Here is a 27290-nt window from a genome sequence, read left to right as displayed (position 1 = left end):
AATTGATTGGAACGGCTGCGTAGTTGCACAAATGTTAATTGGATATTTGGATAAAGCAGCTGATCTGCAGGAGATGGTCGACAGCTGGCTCATAATGCAGGCCATTGCCAGCAGTGAGTTCAATTCCCGTACCAGCCTCCCCAAACAGGCGCCGGAATTTGGCGACTGGGGGCTTTTCATAGTAACTTCATTGAAGCCTACTTGTGACAATAAGCGATTGTAAGTTTTGGTGAAATGCTACCTAGGAAGAAAAGGCGCAAAGGAAAATCAGTCCCTTTATTAAAATTTTATTGTTCAATTTCATTGTAAAGCCAGAAATTCTAACAGTAGTGCCAACAGATAGACCCAGTCTGTGTATATGCGCGCACACACACAATAATCTTTAAAAGCAAGTGAGAATAACTAGCAGCCTGGACTTCTGCACAGTAAGAGGGAGAGACTCGAGCAAGTCCGTGCAGACATCTCCCTAATTAAAGTGAAACATTGAATAGAGACCCACCCAAACCACTGCCCCTTCGCCCTCGCCCGTGAACCAGTTAACACAGTATAAAACATGGGTGTTTACTAATTGAGTGGGGTTTACTAATTGAGTGGGGTAGAGTCAAATTGCATGGAGCCCCAACCTCATGCAGAGGCTTGATTACCTCTTGGGGTATAAAACTCTGAATCTATCATCAAACCTTAGGTTAAAAATCAACTGAATCCACACATGGTTTTTAACCAAGTGGTTTGATATTGTCTCCTATGAATTATTTGAGATAGGCACAGGCCCCACTTACTGATGTGTAAACACACCACCCTTTAAAAACACAAATATCCTGTCAATGTATGGCACAGTCAGCAGTTATGAAAGTTTCACATACATGTTCAGGAATACAGTACAGTTCTCAATGAAATGCATCAATCAGGACAAACAGTTTGCATCCACCATTGAATTAACCTTAAAATAATTCACCAATTAGTGTTTAATACTGATTAAACCTCACATTAAAAATACCCAATGGAAGGTTCGACACAAGATAAACATGAACAAGTGCTGCTCAGATAAAGCAGCAATACAAAATAGTGTAAACCATAAACAAAAGCTTATATATTAATTTTGAGAATAAATAACTGGATTGAAATCGCAGCTTATTCAGTTACATGCTTGCGTGTCACGAGCTTTCTTTACTGCTTTTCAATGGAGTGTATTGGATTCAATGAGCTGACGCCAGGACACAAGATAATCAAAGTTGGAGCTCTGTTGTTGAGCTCTGTAAACACCAAGGAGAGAGAGAGAGAGAGAGGGAGAGAAAGCATGCCCCAGGTTATCATACATACTAAGGGGCTCTCTGGGAGGGTCTGAAACAGCTCTGGCTTTTATCGGGGCTGCCAAGTCAGCACCCCCCACCACACCAATCTATTCTCCCCCAAATCTATCCTTCTTCCCATCCCTCCCCCACCCCTCGTTGGCTAATGGCCATTTGTATTAATAATTCATTTCAAAGTCTGGACAAAATAAACCTGCAATTGGGGCAACTCAAATAATAACGAACCACACTTTAGCCTGACCTTGCAAACAGAGTGCACTCTCCATCACATATCCCAGTCATTCTGCCCCCTCTCTAACCACACCCCCCCCACCCCGAGTGTAGCCTGCGTATTAACAATAGACTAACTCGCTTCAAAATACATCCGCCAGTTCCTTCAACTACTTTCACAAACCATCGATTACTCAATTCTCTGCCGGTTAAATGGCTGTTGCCCTGTTGACAGTTGTTGACCGTGTCAGCACCTGGCTAGACAATCAAATTACCATCAGTGTTAGGCTGATGGAGACATTGGGCAGATGGTCAGGGCTCCTTCCCTAGCCGGTAATGAAATCATCATGTGTGAAGATGGAGACACTGCGGTCTTCAGGAACACTGTACTTCCAGATAACACACAGGTGAAGCCTCACAGCAGAGATGTCCTCACTGAACGAGTCTTCCTCAGCCAGCAAGCTACACACTTACCCGTCTCATACCTCCAACTCTTAAGAGAAAACAAAACTCTGACTAGTTGGTTGGAACTCTTCACCGACTGTCAAAGTATTTTACGATTGACAGATAAATAAGTTAATGTCAAATGTCACCATGAACAAATTGCAAGTCACGTCACTGATTGCTCCTGTTGGAAGGGTGGAGATATGCTTTAGCCATGATCACAAACTATCTGGAGTTGTAACTGTCTTTTGCCTCCTTCGCTTCCTATTGCATTGAAGGTAGTGATTTGACAGCCTAAATAAACACAAGTCTTAAATCTTACTGGAATTTAAACTTAATCTCAGCTGAACTGTAGGACCCACCACCCTGCACCCCACCCCCATCACTGCCGGTTGCATACTCCCTCCTGGTCACCCTGGGCTTTGGTTCGGAGGGGCTACGGGCGCTGGAAGGGGGAAAGGAATACAATCCTCCTAATTTTCATTACTTACCCTCACCCACAATATTTAATTGAAGCCGGTTAGCATGCAATATATATTTTATATCGAGAACTATCAACGCTTCTTCTGTTTATGGTGGAACATTCTAGAAGCAGTGATTTAATAGGTTAATTGACTTTTTGTTCTCTCCAAGTCCAAGTGTGGAAATCTAGTAGCCATAGAAATCCAGATTAAAAACCTGCCCGACATCAAGTAGTTGCTAATTGTAGCTTCTCTTTTGGAACTGGATTTCAACTAATGATTTTCGATGTGACATTTTTCACTTGATGAAACAGTGCTCCTTTGTTGACCCATCAGTTGATTAGCCAAGAGTGTAAATAAGTGGCCTAACATTTTAAACAAACTGGGCCAGGAAACACACGTGTTTGGTGGTAGCACCACGAGGGCTACACAATTAGACCTGGACAGTTGCAAGATCTTCCCAAAACTGACGGCTCAAGCACCGCTCTCCTTAGAAACTAAAAATGACCACGTAAAATTGTTTATGATTAGGAAAGCCACATGGTCATCATACTGACTTATGGGAGACTTTGCCGAGCTTTGGACTTATTGTCGCAGGTCCCAATCCAACATTATTTGGATACATGGTTAGGTTGAAGCAGAGGCTTCTTCATAGAATTTACAGAGCAGAAGGAGGCCATTCGGCCCTTCAAGTCTGCACCAACCCTTCGAAAGAGCATCCCACTTAAGCCCCACACCTCCACCATGTCCCCGTATCCCATTATCCAGCAACCCCACCTAACCTTTTCGGACACCAAGGGCAATTTAGCATGGCCAATCCACCTAACCTGCACATCTTTGGACTGTGGGAGGAAACCGGAGCACCCGGAGAAAACCCACGCACTCACGGGGAGAACGTGCAGACTCCACACAGACAGAGACCCAAGCCGGGAATCGAATCTGGGACCCTGGCGCTGTGAAGCAACCGTGCTAACCAGTGTGCTACCGTCTGCTCTTGGAGCAGTGAATCCAGTCCCTGGCACAGTTCCTGGGCCTAGTCCGAGAGCTCGACAATTGCTGGGCATTGAGATGGGCCTCAGCCTAAGCCAGCCTACTAAATGAGGCAAAGTCAAATCACCTGCTGACTCATCATCTTGATTTGGATGAAGAATGAGTCACTGGGTTGAAGTACCAGAGGTAAGTCAGCATCTAGGGAACGCAAATCCCAGCAGGTCAGAGTTTCTGTAGCACGAGATTGCAGGGGTGAAGGTTACCTCCTAGGATTCTACTAGGACGACTTGGGCACCTAAAAGGTGATGAGAGCTGTAATTCTAAACTACAACGGTGACATGCCAGGTGAACAAAAAACATTTAAATGCTCAAATCACAAATCCCATTTAACATAGACCCGAGGACAGATGAGCCACCAGCATGGGCAGAAATTAATAGGCTTGCAAGCCAAGCTGGCAGTCCATAGACCAGAACCAAAAATAAATAAATAAAATCAGCCCATTCCCAGAGAAACCAATGATGGTTCAATCCCTGGCTTCTCTTACTTTGTTCCAAATGATTGGCAAATTCGGGACCAAGTAAGATCCCAAATCCTTTAGTCATTGTTAAGAGGGCAACTGGCCACCATTTAAAAGCAATTGGTGCAACCACCCCCCAGTTTATGCCCATTGTCACAGCTTAGCTTCTCGCCCAGTTCATTGGTATTTGAGGAATTCTGAGCCTGGGGCTTGGCATGATTGTGCAACTTTTGAAGCATCACATGAGCTGGGAGAAAGGTTTTGGGGGTTTACGCGCATTACTTGATGCATCACACTCCAGAGAATGGTCTACGTATTTGCCGAGGGCAGGTCTGTGGGATTAAACCGACATGGGTTTCAATTTCCTCCCCACCGCAAAAGCTCTCAGTTCAGTCATGTTGCACATAGTCCTGATCAAAATTCAACTTTGCACGCTGGAAAGGTCTCCTCTTGCATGACAACCGTACTGTTGCTCCCCAATACAGTGATGTTCAATGACTGCTGCCTCTCGTGGGTCTCCTGGTACCACTCGTGCATAATTGGAGAGTCAAAGGTCGGGATTATGGTGACCTTCAAAGAAAAGGGACAGTATCACATAAAACGCAAAGGTAGCCAGCGAGGAACATTCCAGAACATCAGAAAACCCTGTGGAATTCCTGGGGGGAGGACCATAACACGTGGGCCCATGAGACTGTTGTCAAGTGCTTGCCTGGGGCGTGAGATTGGAGGAATACGGAAGGTCACAGGGGAGTTGGGTAATTTCATGAAAAGGGAACATGTTTTTTTGACCTTATGGCCACTTCCCATTTAGAAAAAAATCTTCCCGCTACTCAACCTCAACAGTGTGGAAAAAGCAGAACAAAGTTACAGTTAAAGAGACAGTCTAAAACAAAATGCCATGGTGGGAGGTTACTAAACTTCCCCCAAGTACCTCTTAGACTAAAGAGGCAACTTGCATTTATATTGTACATTCCACAACCTCAGGGTAGTTCAAAGAACTTTTAGTGTCAAAATAAAGTACCGTTGAAGTGTAGTAACTCTTGTACTGTCTTGAATTATAGGTGACAAAGAAATGGCTGAGCAACTAAATACATACTTTGGTTCTGTCTTCACAAATGAGAACACAAATAGGATACCAGAAATGTTGGGGAATGCAGGGTTTAGTGAGGAGGAGGAACTGAAGAAATGAAATGAAATTAAAATCACTTATTGTCACAAGTAGGCTTCAATGAAGTTACTGTGAAAAGCCCCTAGTCGCCACATTCCGGCGCCTGTTCGGGGAGGCTGGTAGGGGAATCGAACCGTGCTGTTGGCCTGCCTTGGTCTGCATTAAAAGCCAGCGATTTAGCCCAGTGTGCTAAACAGACGATCAATATCAGTAGAGAAATGATGTTGAGGGAATTGATGGGATTGAAGACTGATAAATCCCCAGGGCCTTAATCTACATCCCAGGGTACTGAAGGAGATGGCTCTAGAAATAGTGGGTGCATTGGTGGTCATCTTCCAGAATTCTAGACTGCGGAACAGTTCCTGAAGATTGGAGGGTGGCTAATGTAACTCAACTATTTAGAGAGGTCGAGAGAAAGCAGGGAATTATAGACCAGGAAGCTTGGTGCCTGTAGTGGGGGAAATTGTAGAATGCATTGTCAAAGATTCCATAGCAGAGCACTTAGAAAAAACAGTGGTAGGATTGGACAGAGTCAGCATGGATTTCCGAAAGGGAAATCATGCTCGATAAATCTACTGGAATTCTTCGAGGATGTAACTAGTAGAGTTGACGAGGGGGAGCCAGTGGATGTGGTGTATTTAGACTTTCAGAAGGCTTTTGACAAAGTCCTGCGTAAATGAAATGAAATGAAAATCGCTTGTCACAAGTAGGCTTCAAATGAAGTTACTGTGAAAAGCCCCTAGTCGCCACATTCCGGCGCCTGTTCAGGGAGGCTGTTACGGGAATTGAACCGCAAGATCAGCATGTAAAATTAAAGTGCGTGGGATTGGGGGTAGTGTATTGAAATGGGTAGAAAGCGTTGGCAGACAGGAAACAAAGAATAGGAATTAACAGGTCTTCTTCAAATTGGCAGCCAGTGACTAGTGGGGTACCGCAGGGATCGGTGTTAGGACCTCAGCTACTCACAATATATATTAATGATTTAGATAAAGGAACAAAATGTCATATCTCCAAATTTGCAGATGACACCAAGTTGGGTGGGAGGGTGAGCTGTGAGGAGGATGCGGAGATCCTTCAGTGTGATTTAGTCAAGTTGAGTGACAAATGAATGGCAGATGCAGTGTAATTTGGATAAATATGAGGTTATCCACTTTGGTAGCAAGGCGGCAGACTATTATCTGTATGGCCATAAATTAGGAGAGGGGAACGTGCAACGAGACCTGGGTGTCCTTGTACACCAGTCACTGAAGGGAAGCATGCAGGGTGCAGCAGGCGGCAAATTATATGCTGGCCTTCATTGCAAGAGGATTTGAGTACAGGAGCAGGGGCATCTTGCTGCAATTATACAGGGGCCTTGGTGAGGCCACACCTGGAATAGTGCGCGCAGTTTTGGTCTCCTTATCTGAAGGAGGATGTTCTTATCTGAGGAAGGATGTTCTTACTTTGGAGGGAGTGCAGCAAAGGCTTCCCAGACTGATTCCTGTGATGGCAGGACTGACACAAGAGAGATTGAAATCGGTTTGAACTGAATTCCCTGGAGTTCAGATGAATGTGGGGATTCTCATAGAAACCTATAAAATTCTAACAGGACTGGACAGGGTAGATGCAGGAAGGATGTTCCTGATGGTGGGTGTGTCCAGAACCAGGGGCCACAGTCTGAGGATACGGGGTAGACCATTGAGGATAGAGATGAGGAGAAATGTCTTCACCCAGAGAGTGGTGATCCTGTGGAATTCGTTACTACAGGAAGTAGTTGAGTCCAAAACATTGTAAGCTTTCAAGAAGCAGTTAGATACAGCACTTTGGGCGAAGGGGCTGAAAGGATATGGGGGAATAGCATGATTAGGCTATTAAGTTGGATGATCAGCCAGGATCATTTTTGGGGGCGGTGAAACTGGGGAGGTACATATACATTTGGGTGCGGGAGAAACAATGACATTAGTTATGTCCAATACAGAGGGCAATACGAGAATGGATCTGGTGTTGGTGTTGTTACTTGCACCAGCCATGATCATAATAATGGCGGAGCAGGCTTGAAGGGCCGAACGGCCTCTATCTGCTCCTACTTTCTCTATGAAACACAGCAGTCAGTTTCAGCACAATCCCCACAAACAGCACTGTGATAATGACCAGATGGTCAGCTTTGAGATGTTGGTCGAGGGATTAAAAATTGGCCAGGGTACTTGGGAGGATTCTCCTGTCCTTCGAAAGTGCGCCTGGAGATCTTTTTTTGTTTTTGTTTATAAATTTAGCGTACCCAATTTGTTTTTTCCGATTAAGGGGCAGTTTCAGTGTGGCCAATCCACCTATCCTGCACATCTTTGGGCTGTGGGGGCGAAACCCACGGAAACACGGGGAGAATGTGCAAACTCCACACGGACAGTGACCCAGAGCCGGGATCGAACCTGGGACCTCGGCGCCGTGAGGCAGCAATGTTAACCATTGCACCACCATACTGCCCACACCTGGAGATCTTTTGCATTAGCCCGAGGCAGGTGGGGCCTTGGTTTAACATGTCTTTTCAGCAGCTCTGACAGTGCAGCATTCCCTCAGCGTTGGACTTACATTTATATCCACCAGATGGACTGCAGTGGTTCAAGACAACCGCCCACCAGCACTACGGTCAAGAGGGTAATTAAGGATGGGGCAACAAAACGTTGGCTTTGCCAGTGACACTCATATCTCATGAAAGAATTCAGAACAAAATTGCTTTTCAGGTACAAGAATGCAAGAGGGAACTGGTCGAGGCGTACAAGGAGATATTAGGACAGACTTGGTTGAAGGGGGCAGTTTACAGGAGCGCTGTAAAGAGAGGGGGGGGGGGGTTTGAGAGGAAATTCCAGAACTTAAAACATATTAAAAAAAAAAAAAAGAAATTCCAGAACTTGGAGTCTAGCGGCTGAAGATACAAGGGCCAATGGTGAACTGATTGAAATCAGAGAAACACAAGAGCTTGGAATTAAATGAGCGCAGAGGTCGGAGCATTGGAGAGGCTGGAAAGAATGTGGAAAGAGAGGTGCTGCTGGTGATTAATCAAAATCCCCCTCACCTGGATATTATTCCCCCACACTGCTTTGCCTTCCAAGAGCGAGTCCAGGATGTTCCTCATTGATATCTCTTTCTGTGGGTCATCCCCACTTATGACATAGATTGAAGATCTCAGCCTTCTGAAAAAGTCCGTGTTGATCGTTCTGGCGCTGTAGTTATTGGGGATGTAGGCAAGGTCGACATACACAGGTGGCGCCACAGGAGGGCATTTGCTCACTGGACCTGCAACGGCAACAACTCATTCAATGAGTAGGGTCCCTGTAGTTGGAAGATGGCTTTAACTAGAGCAAGTGATATATCATTTAGGAAGTGCTGCTGCCAATAAATATGCTGTTCTGTTTTGCAAAATTAATTTTCTCCCCCCCTCCAATAGGACTAGCATCAAATGGGAACTAACCACTTTTGGAGCGGGGAAGGGAGGGGGCAGTGGGGGAAAGAAGGCACTTGTCCCTACACCTGGGGTGGGGAAAGATGCCTGCTCACCTGCAGTCAACTTAAGTGCCCAAGTCCCAATCTCAGCCATTTTAAAAACTGGCCAATGGGACTGTGGAGCTTTAACTATGAACTGGGCAACTTTGGAAGCCAATGAGTTCTGTACCGAGCCATGACTAACACAGGAGTGAAGCAATCCACTCCATCAGTCCAGTGATACTCAGTGTCTAGTCTCTCAGGATGTGGTGTGGCAACATCATCCCAGCAGCCCCAGGAAAGGCGGCGACGACAAAAACAATTTTTCCAGCAGCAGCATGGAAACGTAGCCGCCCCTCGGTTCAGTCCAGCAATTCTAATTAAAGGACAGTCCTGCATTTGTACGCCATCCAGCCCCCCAGTGTAGCTCCATATACTTTCATAGCATGGTTTGCCGAGCAGAAATCCATCAATCTCAGGTTTAAAATGATTAATTAAGCTCACATCAGCGGTTTCCTGTGGGAGAGAATTCTGCAATTTGCATGAAATGTTTTTGCAACACCTCTCGTGGCACGGTAGCACAGTGGTTAGCACCGTTGCTTCTAAGCGCCAGAGATCTGGGTTCGATTCCCGGCGTGGGTCACTGTCTGTGCGGAGTCTGCACATTCTCTCCCATGTCTCTGTGGGTTTCCTCCGGGTGCTCCGGTTTCCTACCACAGCCCAATGATGCACGGGTTAGGTGGATTGGCCATGCTAAATTGCCCCTTAGTGTCCAAAAAGTTTAGGTGGGGTTACTGGGTCACGGGGACAGGGTGGAGGCCTGGGTTTAAGTAGGGTGCTCTTTCCAGGGGCCGGTGCAGTCTCGATAGGCTGAATGGCCTCCTTCTGCACTGTCAATTCTACGATTCTATGACCTCTCCTGAATGATCCGGACTCTCAATTGCAGAAAAAAAAAAGAAGTTTTTCTCCATCTAGGCTATTCATTTTTTAAAAAAATCTGGAAGAGAAAATTTGTCAAATTCCACCACCCCCCCCCCACCCACCTTAAACCTTCTGTATTTCAGAGAAAACTAGCTTAGTTTATCAGTCTTCGCAATCTAATCCTGTTAACATTCTAGTCAATCTATACTGCACCCCTTCAAAGATCAATATTTCCCAAGGTGAGGTGCCCAGAACTATGCTGTGGTCTAACCAGGCTTTTGCATAGCTGCAGAAACCTTCCCACCTCTTTATATTTTCGTCCTTTAGTTAGAAAGACCTCGCATCCCATTCACCTGGGTTTGTTTTTGTGCCCTATTATTACATTTTGGGGATCTATATATATGGACACCTCAATCTAATTGGAAGAACCCTGTGCAAGGTCCCTGGGGCCCAAGTGGCCTATGTTGCAAATCTCACCTGTATTTTGTAACTGACCTGTGACAGTGTTGCGAAGTGGTTTGGAGCTTGTGGTTTGAGGATTCCTTCCCTTCTTCTCCTCAGAATTTATCGACTGGTTGGAATTCACCCGGGACACCTTTCCAGGTTGTCCGCTCTTATTGCTCGTGGCCAATTTATCTACTTCCTTAGACGTCAGCTGGGGACCTTTTGGTTTGGAGAGAGTCGATTGTTTAGTGTTTTCAGTTTTCCTTGCAGCTGAGCCCAGAGTCGGCTTAGAACCCAACTTTTTGCCTTTCGTCCTCTCGGAGACGTTTTTGGTAGAGTTCTGGGTTAGCACCTCAGGGTCTACCATGCAGGTGCCAGGTTGGGGTGGGGGCGGGTGAGGGTCTTTCATTGGGGCGGGAGGCGGGTCAGGTGGTCTGGAGGACAAGGGTGGATGAGACCTATCGGCAGGAAGGCTCTCAGAGTCTTCCTCTGAGTCAATGCCCCCATCGGCAGTGATGGATGGGCAGTCCTCCGTCCCACGTTGGGCATCAGAACCAGAGAGGGTTGGGAGGGACTCGCTAGCAGAGGTTGGGGTCCTTTCGTCCAGCGCTGCCTTTCGACTGGAGGGAGACTTGTGACCTCTCCTTTGCACAATTGGCTTGGCAAATTCCTGGGAAAGATCACTCTCATCTGACAACTCTCGTGGACTGGGGTTAATGAAGGAAGGGGAGAGTTCAGTCTTTGGGTGCTTAAATTCACACGGTGACACGAGACACAAGTCAACATCATGAGGGGATTCAGATGGAAGACCCACCATACGTGGCAAATGCCCATCAACTCCATCGCCATGAGCTAATGCACAACCCCCATCTGCCGAGGAATGGACTGGCAGCACCTGTGGAGGCCGAAACGTATCTTGCAATGACTTCAAGGGCAGGCTCATGCCATGAGGGTCGCCTTTCCCAGAGAGTGCTTCGTGTTCAGGAGAAAGACCATTGAGAGGTCCCCTCTGATTGTCCTCTCGTGGAGAGGTCAGAGCTTCACTCAGAGGTGGCAGAACCTGTTCAAAGGAGACAGACAGAGACTCAACTTCTGTGGAATGAGGAGAGCCAACTTCAGCTGGCAATGAAGGGGTTGTCAGAGTTGGCGAGACATCAGGGACAATTTCCTTGAATGGACTCAAGGTCAGATAGCCAGCGTGTCTGTCCAGCGGAGCATTGGCATTCTCAAAATGCGGCCTCGCGTTTGACTGGGGTCCTCCATCTACAGGCTTATTACAGGCATTATTCAATTGGTTTTCCTCATTGAGGAGGCTGGAAACTCTCTCAATTAAACCATCTTCACTTCTGGGAATGATCTCATCAATTGGTGATTGATGGAAAGGGGTGTGGCCAGCACTGGCAGGGCCAGATCCTGGAGGAGACACCATCTCCAAGGTCCTCTCCTCAGAGCTTGCACAATGGTCCTCCAGAATCTCCTGGTTGTTGACAAACATCTGCCCTTTCATTTCATCTGGTGGCCCGAGCTCAGTTGGTGTTAGGTCAAAATTGACACTACGATCACTCCGTGGGGTCTTAGCAAGAGGTGAAAGGGCCGCCATGTTCCTACTAGGGCTCAACTTTTCATCAAAGTACCTGAACTTATCAGGACTTTCCATCTCAAAACCATCTTCATTTTCAGTATCATAGATCAGACCGTTAATATGATTAATTCTAATCATACCTTGATCGGATCCAGCCTTGGCATCACCTCTGGCTTCCAGTTTCTCTTCCTTGACCTTGCCTCCCTTCTGCACCTCAGGCCACTCCAAGACCACGGCTTCCTCACTCGCCATGACGTCAGCGTTGACAACTTGATCGTCATCTTGGGGAGAAGATTCGAGCTCGCTTTCGTTTTCCATCGTGGTAAAGCCCTCATCAGGTGACGGTTCATCTGGCGCCATCACGGTCCCCTCACTCCCTTCCAACACTGTCTTAGCCTGGTTCAGGACCTCAACATCTCCAGCCTGCACCCCCGGTCCTGCTTGCCCCAGCTTTTCAAAATCTGCTGTCATGTCCTCTGGTGTGGACAACTTGGAGGCGCCCAGTTCAACTCCCTTCTCAGAGAGAGATACACTGCCTGGAGTCTGCTTGCATTCTGCTGCAGACCCCTTTTTCTGAACTTTGGGTCTGACTTTCACTAGTCCTTTTGTAGGAGTGGGATCCTTTTTGACCTCTTTATTTGGCACATTGGCTTTTGCTGAACTCTTTCTGCTGTTAGCAGCAACTGCAGACATTTTTTTAATGGAAGTCTTTGCTCCTATTCCATCATCATTTTTAGGCTCCTTCTTAACTTGCTTGGCCACATCTTTCCTCGCCAATTTCTTCTCCTCAGTTTCTTTTCTTTCTTCCCTTTTAGAGATTCTTGCATCCTTGCTCTCCTCCATTTTCATTGATTTGACCTCTTTCTTTTGCAGTTTTGGCTTGGCGTCTGCTTTCAGTTTGTCACCAAGTTGTTCTCGAGCCTTCAGATCTGCCGCCATATTCGAACGAGACTCTTTTACTCCCTCGCTTGCTGTTGCCGTGTCAGCTTTGGGTTTAGCAGGCTTGTCCTTCCTCTCCACCCTGTGTTTGTCCTTGGCAGACCCTGGCCTCGCCCCCACCAGGCTAGATGCAGAATTACACCCTGCCTTGGTGAGGCTTTTGAGACTCTCCCGACTTTCTGCCCGTTTAGGTTGGGGGCCCTTGTCTTTTTGAAGAGCTTCTAGTTCGCTCTTGGTAGCGGAGGGTTGCTTCAGGAATTCCAGATGCTTCAGCCTCTCCAGTCCCTCCAATATCTTGTCTTGAGGTGTGCAACCAGGAAACAGTACTCTGATTATCTTCTCCATTTTACTTGCTGGGTGCCAAACAATAAGAGCACAAACGGACACCAGGCACTGAATCGGAGTGTCCCCTCCTTTGGGCCAACCATTGCCTGTCCATTGCTGCATCAAGAAGTCCAGGCCTTTACTGCCTTTACTTGGGTTAAGGATATACATCTCCAGACGTCCAACTCCCATCTTTTGAAAGAGAATGATTGGTTCTAAAGCACTGCCAACAGTTCTATGAAGTGGCAGCGGTTCAATGCGCAGTAGATCCAGATACTGAAGCGTCACACTAACCTCATCAACACTTCGACGGACATTATTTCTCTCAATATGTTGGAGCCTTTCAGGTGCATTGAGAAACAGGACACCGATCTCAGGGGAAATAAGATGTTTCATCCAATCGCCGTTCACTTCAGAGCCTAGAGATTGATCCTCGTCCAGTTCTGCCAACTTCCTCTGCAGCAAACTATTGATTCCGGGCAAGTTGTCAGTTCCGATGTGAGTCAACAAGACAGAGTCGATCCTGTCGAGGTGACGGACAAGCTTCCAGAACGAGGATTTCTGATCCGACCCCCCATCCACCAGAATATTGAAGCCATTGACGGCGAAGAAGGCCGAATCTCCCCGGCCTCCAGGGAAGATGTAGCAGCAAGGTTTGGAGAGCTTCAGGAAGCCCACTGTGGCCGGGGGCTCCAGCAGGTCAAAGGGCGAAGACGACTCCATGGTTTCAGAGAGATACTCCAGGAATTCCTGCAACCCTTCCATCTCCGGCTGTGTGACTGGAGGGTTCAGCCTGATCTCAATGAACTCCTGGAGACTGTGTTTTTCCAAGCTGGATTTCTTCCATTCTCCCAAGTCAGGGCAGGCAAGAGTAAGGCTGGCCTTGTTCGCAGGAGGTGTGAAACTCAACAGCTCCCCGATCTAGGAGGAAAGCAAAATATCGCTTATCAATACACCATCCCATTAACATTGGTACAAACTTCAGCTCATCCAAAACACTGGTGCCTGCTGCAATTTGCTGCATATCCCATTAACCCATTTTCAACGCTTCCATTTTAAAATTCTTAATCCTCATTTTAAACTGTCCTTAAACATTCCCAGCACAGAATACAGCACAGGATTAGACACAAGCCCGAGCATCAAACAAACAAAGGTGCAGTCCAACTTTGAAATCATTAACTTTAAGGGACAGTGTGGTAGCAGAGTCAACAGCAAAAGGGGAGATAGCACTGCTGGAGACAACCTCCTTGTCTGTGAAGATCTGGATGAAATCCTGGAATGTGAAGGATCCTTTCTGCAAGAGAAGGTCACCCGATTCCTCCAGACACGGTCCAGCCAACACCAGGAGTTTGTGTCTCGATTCTGCAGATATCAGAGTCCGTACCTAGAACCAAAAGAGCAAGACAGAAATCAGCTGTGGAAACGGATAGTCTTAAAAAATTTAATAGGGCCTTGCATTTTTGTCAGCCTCCTGTCCCCAGTTGCCACGCGGAGCCTAGTTTGAAAGTGGACAAATGGGGTGACACCAAGTTCAGTGTCAAAGAGGAATCAGAGCCACAAATGCTCCTTTGAAGGACATCCATTGAACAACTGATCCAATTAAAGAACTTACATTTATATAGCACCTTGCAACACCCAAGGACTTCACAGCTAACTATCAACACTGTAGAAAACAGTCAATTTGCACACAGCAACACCCCACACACAGCAATTTGCTGATTGATCATAAAATCTGCTTTAGTAATGTTGGTTGAGAGAAATATTGGCTAAGGCATTGGGGGGGGGGGGGACTCAAAGGCAAGAGAGTGTTAGCTGAGTCATGGCTGACTAGACTAGAGATGCTCAAATTGCAGCAAAATCATAAAGAAACCTTAACCAAAGGAGATTACCAGCAGTGACCAGAAACGCAGTAAGCTGTAGTGTCCGCCCACCACAAGACAAATCTGATACCACACAGCCACATTGAGAGTCAGGCAGACAGAATGGCCTGCTCCACCCACACTGAGCTACTGGAGAGAAGCTGCTCAAAACCTGGGAGAGTGAGAAATGGGGAGGAGTGGTGGACTGGAATATAAAGAAACACCATGAGGTTAAAGAGGAACAGCTGATGCCTCACCTCAGCACACAGACATTCATTAGAGGGGTTTATCAAAACCAATGTTTCCAGAGCATCACCACGGTGATGGAGGATCTTCTGGCCTAAGGCAGAAAAAACAAGAACAAATTGAATAATAAAACACCACCTGACAGGTCTGTCACCGGGATACGGTACTGGTGGGGACAGATCTGTCACAGTATAACACTGGGGACAGTACTGGTGGGGATGGGTCTGACACTGTATAACACTGGGGACAGTACTGGTGGGGACATTCTTTCACTGTATAACACTGGGGTACAGTACTGGTGGGGGCGGGTCTGTCACTGTATAACACTGGGGTACAGTACTGGTGGGGACGGGTCTGTCATTGTATAACACTGGGGTACAGTACTGGTGGGGACAGGTCTGTCACTGTATAACACTGGGGTACAGCACTGGTGCGGACAGGTCTGTCACTGTATAACACTGGGGTACAGTACTGGTGGGGGCGGGTCTGTCACTGTATAACACTGGGGTACAGTACTAGTGGGGACAGGTCTGTCACTGTATAACACTGGGGTACAGTACTGGTGGGGACAGGTCTGTCACTGTGTAACACTGGGGTACAGTACTGGTGGGGACAGGCCTGTCACTGTAATACAGGGGTACAGTACTGGTGGGGATAGGCCTGTCTCTGTAATACTGGGGTACAGTACTGGTGGGGACAGGTCTGTCACTGTATAACACTGGGGACAGTACTGGTGGGGACGGGTCTGTCACTGTATAACACTGGGATACAGTACTGGTGGGGACAGGTCTGTCACTGTGTAACACTGGGGTACAGTACTGGTGGGGACGGGCCTGTCACTGTAATACAGGGGTACAGTACTGGTGGGGATAGGCCTGTCTCTGTAATACTGGGGTACAGTACTGGTGGGGACAGGTCTGTCACTGTATAACACTGGGGACAGTACTGGTGGGGACGGGTCTGTCACTGTATAACACTGGGATACAGTACTGGTGGGGACAGGTCTGTCACTGTGTAACACTGGGGTACAGTACTGGTGGGGACGGGCCTGTCACTGTAATACTGGGGTACAGTACTGGTGGGGATAGGCCTGTCTCTGTAATACTGGGGTACAGTACTGGTGGGGGCGGATCTGTCACTGTATAACACTGGGGACAGTACTGGTGGGGATAGGTCTGTCACTGTATAACACTGGGGTACAGTACTGGTGGGGACAGGTCTGTCCCTGTATAACACTGGGATACAGTATTGGTGGGGACGGGTCTGTCACTGTATAACACTGGGGTACAGTACCGATGGGGGCAGGTCTGTCACTGTATAACACTGGGGTACAGTACTGGTGGGGATAGGCCTGTCTCTGTAATACTGGGGTACAGTACTGGTGGGGATAGGCCTGTCTCTGTAATACTGGGGTACAGTACTGGTGGGGGCGGGTCTGTCACTGTATAACACTGGGGACAGTACTGGTGGGGACAGGTCTGTCACTGTATAACACTGGGGTACAGTACTGGTGGGGACATGTCTGTCACTGTATAACACTGGGGTACAGTACTGGTGGGGAAGAGTCTGTTACTGTATAACACTGGGGTACAGTACTGGTGGGGAAGAGTCTGTTACTGTATAACACTGGGGTACAGTACTGGTGGGGATGTGTGTCACTGTATAACACTGGGGTACAGTACTGGTGGGGACGGGTCTGTCACAGAATTGAAGGAATTTAAGTAAACGTATTAAGTGCAAGACACCAAGTGAAAAGCTTTTCAAGAATAATTTGGATTTCCGACTCTCCCCTCATGTCCCGACCATTTGCCACCTCGTGACCCGACCATTTTCCTCGGCTGTTTCTTTCAGCAGTCACTCATTGGAAGAAGTTTAAGTGACTATAATCAAACCCAATCTTCAATACTGTCAAACAGGAATGAAAATTCCAAGACCCCCTCTTTCTCAATGTGTTCAGTTTAACTGGTGGACAGCAACAAGGCCTCCATGTAGCCGTACGGTTCAGACATCCGTCAGCACAAACTCACAACATGGGCTCATTCTCTCTGCGTGAATGAGGAAGAGAGATTACCCAGTCCCACACAGACAGCATTTCCTTCCTCCTCCACAACTTGGCACAGTCTCTGTTGATCATTCCCCAATCTCACTGCACCAAGTTAGCTAAATCCTCTAGAAACAGTGCATGAAACAGGAAAAGAAAAACTGACCAGGCTGTTAATCAAAGTACTGGGAAACCCAAAACAGAACAAAACAGCTAATTTGCATTTATAGCACTTTTAGGGCAGTAAAACCACTCAATGGAATGGTGCATTATCGAACAATTCCCACCCTCCTCGACTGATGAAGGACTGGCTGTGGTCAAGATTCAACACTATCACCAGCACCGTATATCTAGCAACGTTTGACGGGGGAGCTTTACTCTGTATCTAACTCCGTGCTGTACCTGCCCTGGGAGTGTTTGATGGGGACAGTGTCGAGGGAGCTTTACTCTGTATCTAACCCCGTGCTGTACCTGGCCTGGGAGTGTTTGATGGGGACAGTGTCGAGGGAGCTTTACTCTGTATCTAACCCAGTGCTGTACCTGCCCTGGGAGTGTTTGATGGGGACAGTGTAGAGGGAGCTTTACTCTGTATCTAACCCCGTGCTGTACCTGTCCTGGGAGTGTTTGCTGGGGACAGTGTCGAGGGAGCTTTACTCTGTATCTAACCCCGTGCTGTACCTGCCCTGGGAGTGTTTGATGGGGACAGTGTAGAGGGAGCTTTACTCTGTATCTAACCCCGTGCTGTACCTGTCCTGGGAGTGTTTGCTGGGGACAGTGTAGAGGGAGCTTTACTCTGTATCTAACCCCGTGCTGTACCTGTCCTGGGAGTGTTTGATGGGGACAGTGTAGAGGGAGCTTTACCCTGTATCTAACCCAGTGCTGTACCTGTCCTGGGAGTGTTTGATGGGGACAGTGTAGAGGGAGCTTTACTCTGTATCTAACCCCGTGCTGTACTTTCCTGGGAGTGTTTGATGGGGACAGTGTAGAGGAAGCTTTACTCTGTATCTAACCCCGTGCTGTACTTTCCTGGGAGTGTTTGATGGGGACAGTGTCGAGGGAGCTTTACTCTGTATCTAACCCCGTGCTGTACCTGTCCTGGGAGTGTTTGATGGGGACAGTGTAGAGGGAGCTTTACTCTGTATTTAACCCAGTGCTGTACTTTCCTGGGAGTGTTTGATGGGGACAGTGTAGAGGAAGCTTTACTCTGTATCTAACCCCGTGCTGTACTTTCCTGGGAGTGTTTGATGGGGACAGTGTGGAGGGAGCTTTACTCTGTATCTAACCCCGTGCTGTATCTGCCCTGGGAGTGTTTGATGGGGACAGTGTAGAGGGAGCTTTACTCTGTATCTAACCCCGTGCTATACCTGTCCTGGGAGTGTTTGATGGGGACAGTGTGGAGGGAGCTTTACTCTGTATCTAACCCCGTGCTGTATGTGTCCTGGGAGTGTTTGATGCGGACAGTGTAGAGGGAGCTTTACTCTGTATCTATCCCCGTGCTGTACCTGTCCTGGGAGTGTTTGATGGGGACAGCAAACAGGATATAAATCAAGCAGATAAAATTAGAAGCTGGCTGGAGATCATAACAGATTAAAAGCAAATGAATTCAGCCCAGGGCTGTATAAAACTGGAGTTCTCTCCAGAGAATGGAATGCGCCATCTCGATGGAGAGTCCCTTAGGTTCATCAATAATACACCTGGATGCAGGTTGATTATACTGCAAATCTATCTCCTGTACACGTGGACCTCTCTCCTCCTGGATGAGATTTTGCCTGGACCATTACCCAAACATATTCCTCTCCATAATGCACTAATTGGATGGACAGCGTTTGAAGTTGCCGGGCTGTGGCTGGCTGATGTCCCTGGACCGATTTCATCCAGGAGAAGAAAGAGTTAATTGATGAGAACAAAGCTAGGGGCCATCAATAGAAGGCAGTCACCAATAAACCCAATCAGGAATTCAGGAGAACAGTCTATCCAAAATGGTGAAAACGTGGGACTCATTCCCACAGGTGGTTGAAGTGAATTATTGAATAGGTACATTTAAGGGGGAAGTTGGATAAACATATATGAGGGAGAAAGGAATAGAAGGATATATTGATGGCTGAGATGGCAAGGAATGGTGGGAAGCTCGTATGGGACATCGGTGAGTTGGGCTGCCGCGCCGAGGAGCTGTGAAATGGGGTGAGACACTGGCACCACTTCTCACGGGGAGGTACTGTGGGCTCATCCCAGTCAGAGGAGCACGATCTGGGAGAATCCCAGTCAGGTCACCAATGGCAAGAAGCCAAAAAAAAAAATGATTCGAAGGGCAGGCTCTGGGTCAAATTGCAGGAGCAGCCAGAAGATACTTTAGAATCCAAAAAAATCAATGTAAAGATTTTCAACAGAAAAAAATAAAAGCTTTGTGTTGCAGTGCAGCTGAATTCACCCCCACCCCAAATGCTGCAGGTCAGAACAAAGTCACTTGTTTGATAACAGCCATTCTTCCTGTGAACTGTTAGTGGTGGGTGTAACTGCAGTGAATGCAGGGTGAACAAGGTTCATATACTGCCCTTCAAACGAGAAAAGTAAATAGCAGCAAAACATAGCATATCAGAACGGTCCTGTGGGACGATGACTATCCAGATCAGTTCACTGTGCAGCTCTCAAACAGGCCTGGAGGCAGTTTCAGTCACATGTCTGTCTTTGCAACAATATTCAAGCTCTGTACTAAGGAACTGGAGTGTGCACAAACCTCTGAAAGAGTATCCTGGCCCACTCAGGCCCACTCCCCATAACCATTTGACACCAATTACAATTTATCATGGCCAATCCACCTAACCTGCCCATCTTTGGGCAGTGGGAAAAAAATCCACGCAGACACGGGGAGAACAGTCACCCAAGGCCGGAATTGAATCCAGGTCCCTGATGTTGAGTCAGCAGTGCTAACCACTGTGCTGCCTCAACAGCAGGATGCCCTAAAGTGCTTCTCAGCTAACAAAGTACTTAAGAACGTCCAGTCATTATTGTTATATTAAAAAAAAACCAGCAGCTAATTTGTGCACAGCAGGCTGCAGTTAAAAAAATAAACAGATAATCTGCTTTAGTGATATTGATTTAAGACATAAATATTCAGGAAACCTCCCCCAGCATCACTGGGGGGTGGGGAAGAGAATATTTAATCCAATGTGTTTCATCACCCTCCATATTTGATATGGGGCCACATTCTAATCATAGCCTCATTCCCATAGAAAGGGGAATTCTCACAGTAGGGGGCCATTGGGTGCATCCTGGCCCAAAGACACCTGCCCAGGTGCCCTTTCCAATCCCATCTTCCTGCACATGGCCAATAGCCCTGCAACTTACAGCAGTTAAGGTGCAGATCCAGAATAGAGTTTGAGGTCTCTGCCTCCTCCACCAACTGAGAGAATTTCAGATACCCACTACCCTCTGCACAAGAATGTGCCCTCTAGTCATTCTGCTGCTAAGCTCAAAATCCATCACCCCTGGTTTTTGAACTCTCTGCCAAGGGAAAAAGGTTCCTCTACTGGCAAAGCTGGCATTTATTTACCATCCCTACTCGTCCTTGAAGTGGTGCTGAGCACCTTCACAAAACTTCATTCTCATGGCTATTAGGGAGAGCTCTAGGATTTTGACCCAGTCACCAGTGAAGGCACATTAGTTCCAGGTCAAGATTTAATTTTAATTTAATTTACAGAATTTACAGTGCAGAAGGAGGCCATTTGGCCCATCGAGTCTGCACCGGCTCTTGGAAAGAGCACCCTACCCAAGATCAACACCTCCACCCTATCCCCATAACCCCACCCAACATGAAGGGCAATTTAGCATAGCCAATCCACCTAACCTGCACATCTTTGGACTGTGGGAGGAAACCGGAGCACCCGGAGGAAACCCACACACAGGGGGAGAACGTGCAGACTCTGCACAGACAGTGACCCAAGCCGGGAATCAAACCTGGGACCCTGGAGCTGTGAAGCAATTGTGCTAACCACTATGCTACCGTGCTGGGGTGAGACTTTGTCGGAGGAAGGGGCAAATCCATGCAGGTGCTGGTGTTCACAAGCGTCTGCTACCCATGTCCTTCTGGTTACAGGAGTCTTGGTTGAGTTCCTGCAGTGTATCTTGGAGATGGTGCACACAGCTGGCTTGGTATGTTGCTGGTGGAGAGAGTGAGTGAATGTTGTAGGCGGTGGATGGTTCCAATCAAGGGGCTGTTTTGTTCTGGATGGTGTCACATTCCCTTTACTCATCCAGGCAAGTGGACAGTATTCCATCACACTCCTGGCTTGTGAATTGTAGATGGTGGACAGGCTTTGGGGAGTCAGGGTCACACCACTGAATTCCCAGATTCTGACCTGTTCTGGTAATATGGCTGGTCAATTACAATCTCCAGGATGTTGATAGCAGGGGAATGCTCAGACCACAGCACAATCATACACACTTTGTACAGTTAGCAACTGCTACCAAAATGAACAGATTGTTAGAAACATCCCAATTTTTATTTATTTCATTCCCATTTTTGGACAAGTCGATTGTCCACAATCTTTGAAGCATGATGATAACTAGACTTGGTATAAATCAGAACTGTTTGCATGAATTCCTCGTCTCTATAAATGTGGTTTGAAACAACCTCGGGGAGGGGTGTGCATACTTTTAATGAGTCATTAAAAGTATGCACACCCCTCCCCGAGGTTGTTTCAAACCACATTCAGCTCAGTGTTCAATCACTAAACCCTGCTTCTGGGAGCAGAGAGAAGCAGGAACAGAAAGTAGACAAAACACGCATGGACACAGATGGCCAAGATTCCCAACATTCATGCCCGCCCCAAAGCATGAACACCTGTTGGCAGCGGTCAGAAGGAATCCACACTCAACCTTTGTTGCAACCCCCCCCTCCCGCCAACTAACATTGGACAGGGAAAGATTTGTGACGAGAGAGGAGGAGGAGGAAGTGTGGAATGATAGAAATCCAGACAAAATAACAGGCACAGCAGTCAAACCATAGTGCCCCACAACCAGAATCAAAGCACACAATAGACTATCTGCCACACAGCAAGAAACAGGAATCGAATACTGAAATATTGAAGGCCATTCAGCCTCTTGATAAGATCATGGCTGACCGTCCAAATCAGCTCAGCTGATTCTAAGTGCCCACACATCTATTGATATCTTTTACACCTCCCAAATGAACTTCACTCACACAATATCCATGATTAAAGGGCTGGCATTGATTCCAGTGCTTTACTGAGAGGGTGCGGTAGTGTTGAAGGCGGCAACTTGTGATAAGATGTTAAACTGAGGCTCCACCAACCCTCCTTGGGTGGATGTGAAAGGTCCCACTGTTACTATTGGAAAAGGAGAGTCCTTTCTGGTGTCCAAGTCAAATCTACCCTTCAAACAACATTGCATGCAAATTGTCTGATCAGTATTGATGAATCTTTGTATGCAAATCAACTGCCACATTTCCTGCATTTTAACAGCACATTTCATTGGCTGGAATTTGGTTCATCGAGGTTGTGGACTACAACCTGCATTCATATAGCACCTTCCACATAACAAAACATCCCAAGGCACAATTAGCAAACAAAATCTGATGCCATGTCACAAAGGGAGGTGCCCAAAAGCTTGGGTCAGAGGTAGACTTTAACAAATGTCCCAAAGGATAGGAGGAGGGATGGAGACATTTGGGAAGCAATTTCCAGAGCTAAAGGCCTTAGTGAGAGCGCACAGCCAATGGTGCAGCGATTAAAATCAGTGAAATTCATGGGATTTTAGGGCTGGTGGAGATCAGCGACAATGAGGAGCAGAATCACAGACTTACAAACAAGGATGTGAATTTTTGAACTGAGGTATTGCCAGATTGGGAGCCATGATTAGCACAGGGCAGATGATCAAATGGGACTTCGGACTGGGCCAGCGGAACTTTGGATGGTCTCAAGTCTACAGAGGGAATGGGGGAGGTCAGCCAGAAATGAGTTCAAATAGAAAAGGTATGGATGAAGGTTTCAGCAGTCGATGAGCTGAGACAGGGGTGAACCAACATAATGAGGTGGAATGCGCAGTCTTAGTGAAAGAAACTCGTCAATTAAATATAACATCAAGATGCAAACTCTCTGGCTTAGTCTCAGGAAACTATTGGAGCGAAGGATGGAATCACTAAGGAACAGTTTTGGACTTCCAGATATTACATTTATTCAAATAAATGCAAGTATTTTACCTTTGTTGAGTTACATGCCACCGTCACAGATTTGAACAGGGGTCCAGAAAGTGAGAACAATGTGAAACAATTGACAGATACACTGCCGAGACAGACTCCCTAGTTACAAATAGTGCTGCTGGGACCTCTGCTGCACGGAAGTAACCAAAACATGCAGCTTGTGCGACACAGGCTCCGCCCTGTTGGAACCACTGACTTCAGCCCACTGAGGCTGTGAAAGCTGTGGCTTCATGTCCAGCCAGTCAGAGGACCCCACACTACAATGGGCTGAGTGTTGGAGAACAGGATATCTCACAGGGCAGATGACCCAAGCACCCTGTGATGCTCATTCATTCAGAGAGACTCCCTCAGTCACCTAGTGGCGGCACAGTGGTTAGCACTGTTACTTCACAGCTCCAGGGTCCCAGGTTTGATTCCCGGCTTGGGACACTCACTGTCTGTGCGGAGTCTGCACGCTCTCATCGTGTCTGCGTGGGTTGCCTCCGGGTGCTCCGGTTTCCTCACACAATCCAAAAATGTGCAGGTTAGGTGGATTGGCCATAGTGTCCTAAAAGGGTAGGTGGAGTTACCGGGTTAAGGGGTTAGGGCGGAGGTGTGGGCTTAAGCAGTGTGCTCTTTCCAAGGATATGTGCAGACTTGATGGGCCAAATGGCCTCTTTCTGCACTGTAAATTCTATGACATGCTCATAGCTCACATCCCCATAATCAGTAAGCAGAAAAGCACAAGTGAAGGAAGGGGGGGGGGGGGGGTTGACACAGCAGAAATCTGCTCTTCTTCATCCACCCAAGGTCATCTTCCTCGACTGAAGATGCCATCTCCACGAGATCAGCTGACTTCAACCCTCCAGTCCAACCATCCATCTTTTCTGTACGGGGTTGGACAGCCAACCACAGTAGGATAATCCCCTTTATGGGGCATCACAGCAGATTCAGAACCTTCCAAAATAATGGATAGCCACTCAGCTGCACCCCTACCTCCCAGCATTGATGCCTGGACAAAAAAACAAACAAGAACCCTGGCTTCAATATCCCTCTTCCTAGCCATGGGTACAAAAGCTAATTGTGGGAGTCCATACTTATGGAGGCTGAGATCAGCTCACTCAACACAGCTTGAAAAATGCAACCTTCAGATCATTTGATGATTTGATCTGTGCACCACTACTGGGTGATCCAGAGACATTGGGTTGGAATCTCAACCATCCATCCCTAAAAGGAACAACAGTTTTGAGTTCCTGTACTGGAGGAGATCAAACAACATTATTTGCAGGGAAATCCACTCAGTTTCCTGGCCAATATTTATCCCTCAACAGGCGACAGAACTTGCCCTGTACAAATGGCTGCTGCATCCGTAACAGTACCCCCGTCAGTGAGTGTTTGAGGACAGTCCAAGATCTCGAAAGCTGCTCTTACTGTATAAATAGATAATTTGAGACAGACAAAAATGTATAATCAACTCGCAATTAAAACCAGCCCATCCTCAAATCACCCCAATAGAAATATTAGCAAACACAGACAAAAAGTCCTCAAACTTTCAGTGTTTGAAATTCACTGAAAATCTGCTGCCAAGGATTGCAAAGAACCATTGGGTGAAACTGGGAGACGTTTGCAGTCCATATGTTTGCACAAGTCACAGCAACAAATGAAATGAAGGTCTCACTTTTTTCTTCATCAGGAAAGGTAGCAGAGTGTCTGGACACAAAGAGCTTGAGTTGTTCATCCAGGCTGAAGGCAGCAGCATCAATGTCCCAGGAGAGGATCCCTGGAAAAGAAACACCAGCGGTCAGAAGGAGACAACATGGACATGGGGGAGAAAAGAAAAGAGCTGAAATGAGGAAGTGAGGCTTCAGCTTTAAAGAGCTTTGGTGCACACAAGCCAAGTTTATCCAATATATCTTAGAATCCCTACAGTTCAGAGGGAGGCCATTTGGCCCATCGAGCCTGCGCCGACCCTCTGAAAGAGCACCCCACCGAGGCCCACACCCCCACCACATTCCCTTAACCCCACCTAACCTGCAAATCCCTCGACACCAAGGCACAATTTTATCATGGTCGGTCCAACTAACCTATCTTTGGACTGGGGAGGAAACCAGAGCACCCAGAGCAAACTCCACAGTCGCCCAAGGCTGACATTGAACCAAAGTCCCTGGCGCTGTGAGTCAGCAGTGCTAATCACTGTATTGCCACATTTAACCATTTCGGTCCCAGTATCGTTTTGGTGACACTGGGCAACTTCCTACTCCCAGCCATGCAACTGACCAAGAATCAGTTAAAGTTTCAGGTCAGTGATTCAGTTCTGACCAAGTGTCATCACCCTGATTCACACTGCACAACCCGAAATGCTTCAGCCGTTCCCACACTGCTGTTGTTATTTCACAATTCATGTACAACTATTCCAACGACCAATGGGAGTGCCTCCCATATAACAAAAGTTAGAGTGATCCGCACTGTACAAGATTGTTTGGCGATGACAGAGCAACTGTAGGGGGATCAGGGGTCCTGTTAGGGTGGGGGGGGGGGGGCTGAGGAGACAGTGGGTACCACACAGATTTTAAATAAAGCTAATGGATAATAGCACATTGGGACAGCTGGGTGAGCCATTGATTTAGCGGCATTAAACAGCCGCAAGGCAATGACTACTGTATGAGCAGGAAATTGACCACGGATACAATGTATCAGAAGATGAAACTGATTCATTGTATTGGTCATAAAAGGAAACCGACACACGGCGATACAACAGGAAATGACACATTGTATCAGAGTAAAATTGACATAATGTATCCAGTTCTCTGACATTAAACAGGTACCGTGGGAGTTTGCAACATGGAAATCGCTCTGTCGCTAACCCTGGAACCGCAGATTATCTCTGCACATTTACAGGGAAATCGGGATCGAGATTTTAATGTCTTCCCTCCCTCTCATGTTTTTCGGATATCACAGGAACAGGATATCCCGCAAAGCAGACGCAAGGAGGCGTTTCTGCGGGAATGCATTAAAAAATTCAAATTCCACCGTTGCAGAGACAGGCGGGAGCCCATCTCGGATTACAACTGCCCCGAGGATACATGTGGGAAAATATTTACCCCCCCCCCCCCCCCCCAAAATAAAATTACAAGCGGCCCTTTGTACGGTGGACGGCTGTTTTGTTATTGGGAGAGCGGAAGAAACTGTTAAACCAATTCCTAACCAAATACGAGAAAAAAGGATCGTCAACCCCCCCATCCCAGAGAGCAGCCCCGGGGGGGGGGGGGGGTGAGAGCGTTTGTGATTCGCTTCCAGACAGAGGGACAGGGCTCTCCGGCAATCACAGGAACGCAGTCAGCTCCTGCCTCCGGGGTTTTAGATGAGCAAAAGGGGCGATTTCAACCCCCTACCCCCCCCCCCCCCCCCGCAAAACGATCACTCCAAACAACAATAAAATCCCCCAAACGCCGTGCAAAAAGTGCGACCAAGCGGTTTGCGAGGGGTTGCTGCAGACACCCCCAGCAGCGGGTATTAACCATTTACAACACGTTGACAGCCCCGGCAATGTTTAAACCGATGGAAGCCCCCGGGGCGCGTTTTACGGGGGATTTTCCGGAATCCCGGGCAGGGTTAGGTTGCAATCCCGCCCCCCGGTCGGGACTGTGTCCGCGCCAGGCCTCACCCCGCTGGACCTGGACAATGGCATCTCGCAGCAGCTCGGCCCTCCCGGACTCCCCCAGCACCACCAGGGCGGAGGCTGGGCGCTGCTGCCCGCTCCCGGAGTCGCTTCCTCGCTGCAGAGCCGCCATCGCCGCTGCTGCCGGGCCCAGAACCCCGCCCAGCGCGTCACAGCTCATTCATATGCGGGATTACCACACCGCCAGCCAATCAGCGGCAGCGAGCCAGACGATCCTTCACCTGGATCCAGAGCGACGAAGGCGCGATTTCTCCATTTCCTTGTTCAGTTTCAAATCAAATCAATATCAGGGATGGAGGCGGGAATCTGGGAAGGAGGGAGGAGAGAATGATGGGATGGATGGGAGGGAGGGAATGATGGGGGGGGGGAGGGAATGATGGGGGGGGGGGGTAATGATGGGGGGGATAATGGGGGGGGGGTGATGGGGGGGTAATGATTGGGGTGGGGAATGATGGGGGGGGAATGATGGGGGGGTAATGATTGGGGTGGGGAATGATGGAGG

At 47.7% G+C, this 27290-nt stretch overlaps 1 protein-coding gene across 2 annotated transcripts; it reads right to left on the bottom strand.

Annotated features, from left to right (window-relative positions):
- Window positions 1-271: 271 nt before the first annotated feature.
- On the bottom strand, window positions 272-26923 carry map1sa (microtubule-associated protein 1Sa). Of its 2 annotated transcripts, XM_072482363.1 has the most exons (8): window positions 26774-26923; window positions 24788-24889; window positions 14884-14966; window positions 14011-14151; window positions 11645-13688; window positions 9974-10141; window positions 8151-8371; window positions 272-4503 (listed from the first exon to the last, which is right to left on the bottom strand). In XM_072482363.1, exons 1-8 carry the CDS (start codon window positions 26898-26900, stop codon window positions 4348-4350), a joined length of 3042 nt encoding a protein of 1013 aa, XP_072338464.1. In that variant the 5' UTR covers window positions 26901-26923; the 3' UTR covers window positions 272-4347. The 2 variants fall into 2 exon arrangements, with proteins under 2 accessions (XP_072338464.1, XP_072338463.1); XM_072482362.1 differs by having other exon boundaries at window positions 9974-13688.
- Window positions 26924-27290: the final 367 nt, after the last annotated feature.

The sequence above is a fragment of the Scyliorhinus torazame genome, chromosome 18 (genome assembly GCF_047496885.1).
Source record: "Scyliorhinus torazame isolate Kashiwa2021f chromosome 18, sScyTor2.1, whole genome shotgun sequence".
Lineage (NCBI taxonomy): Eukaryota > Metazoa > Chordata > Chondrichthyes > Carcharhiniformes > Scyliorhinidae > Scyliorhinus > Scyliorhinus torazame.
Note: the sequence above shows the minus strand (reverse complement) of the source record. Positions and strands in the feature narration are given on the sequence as shown.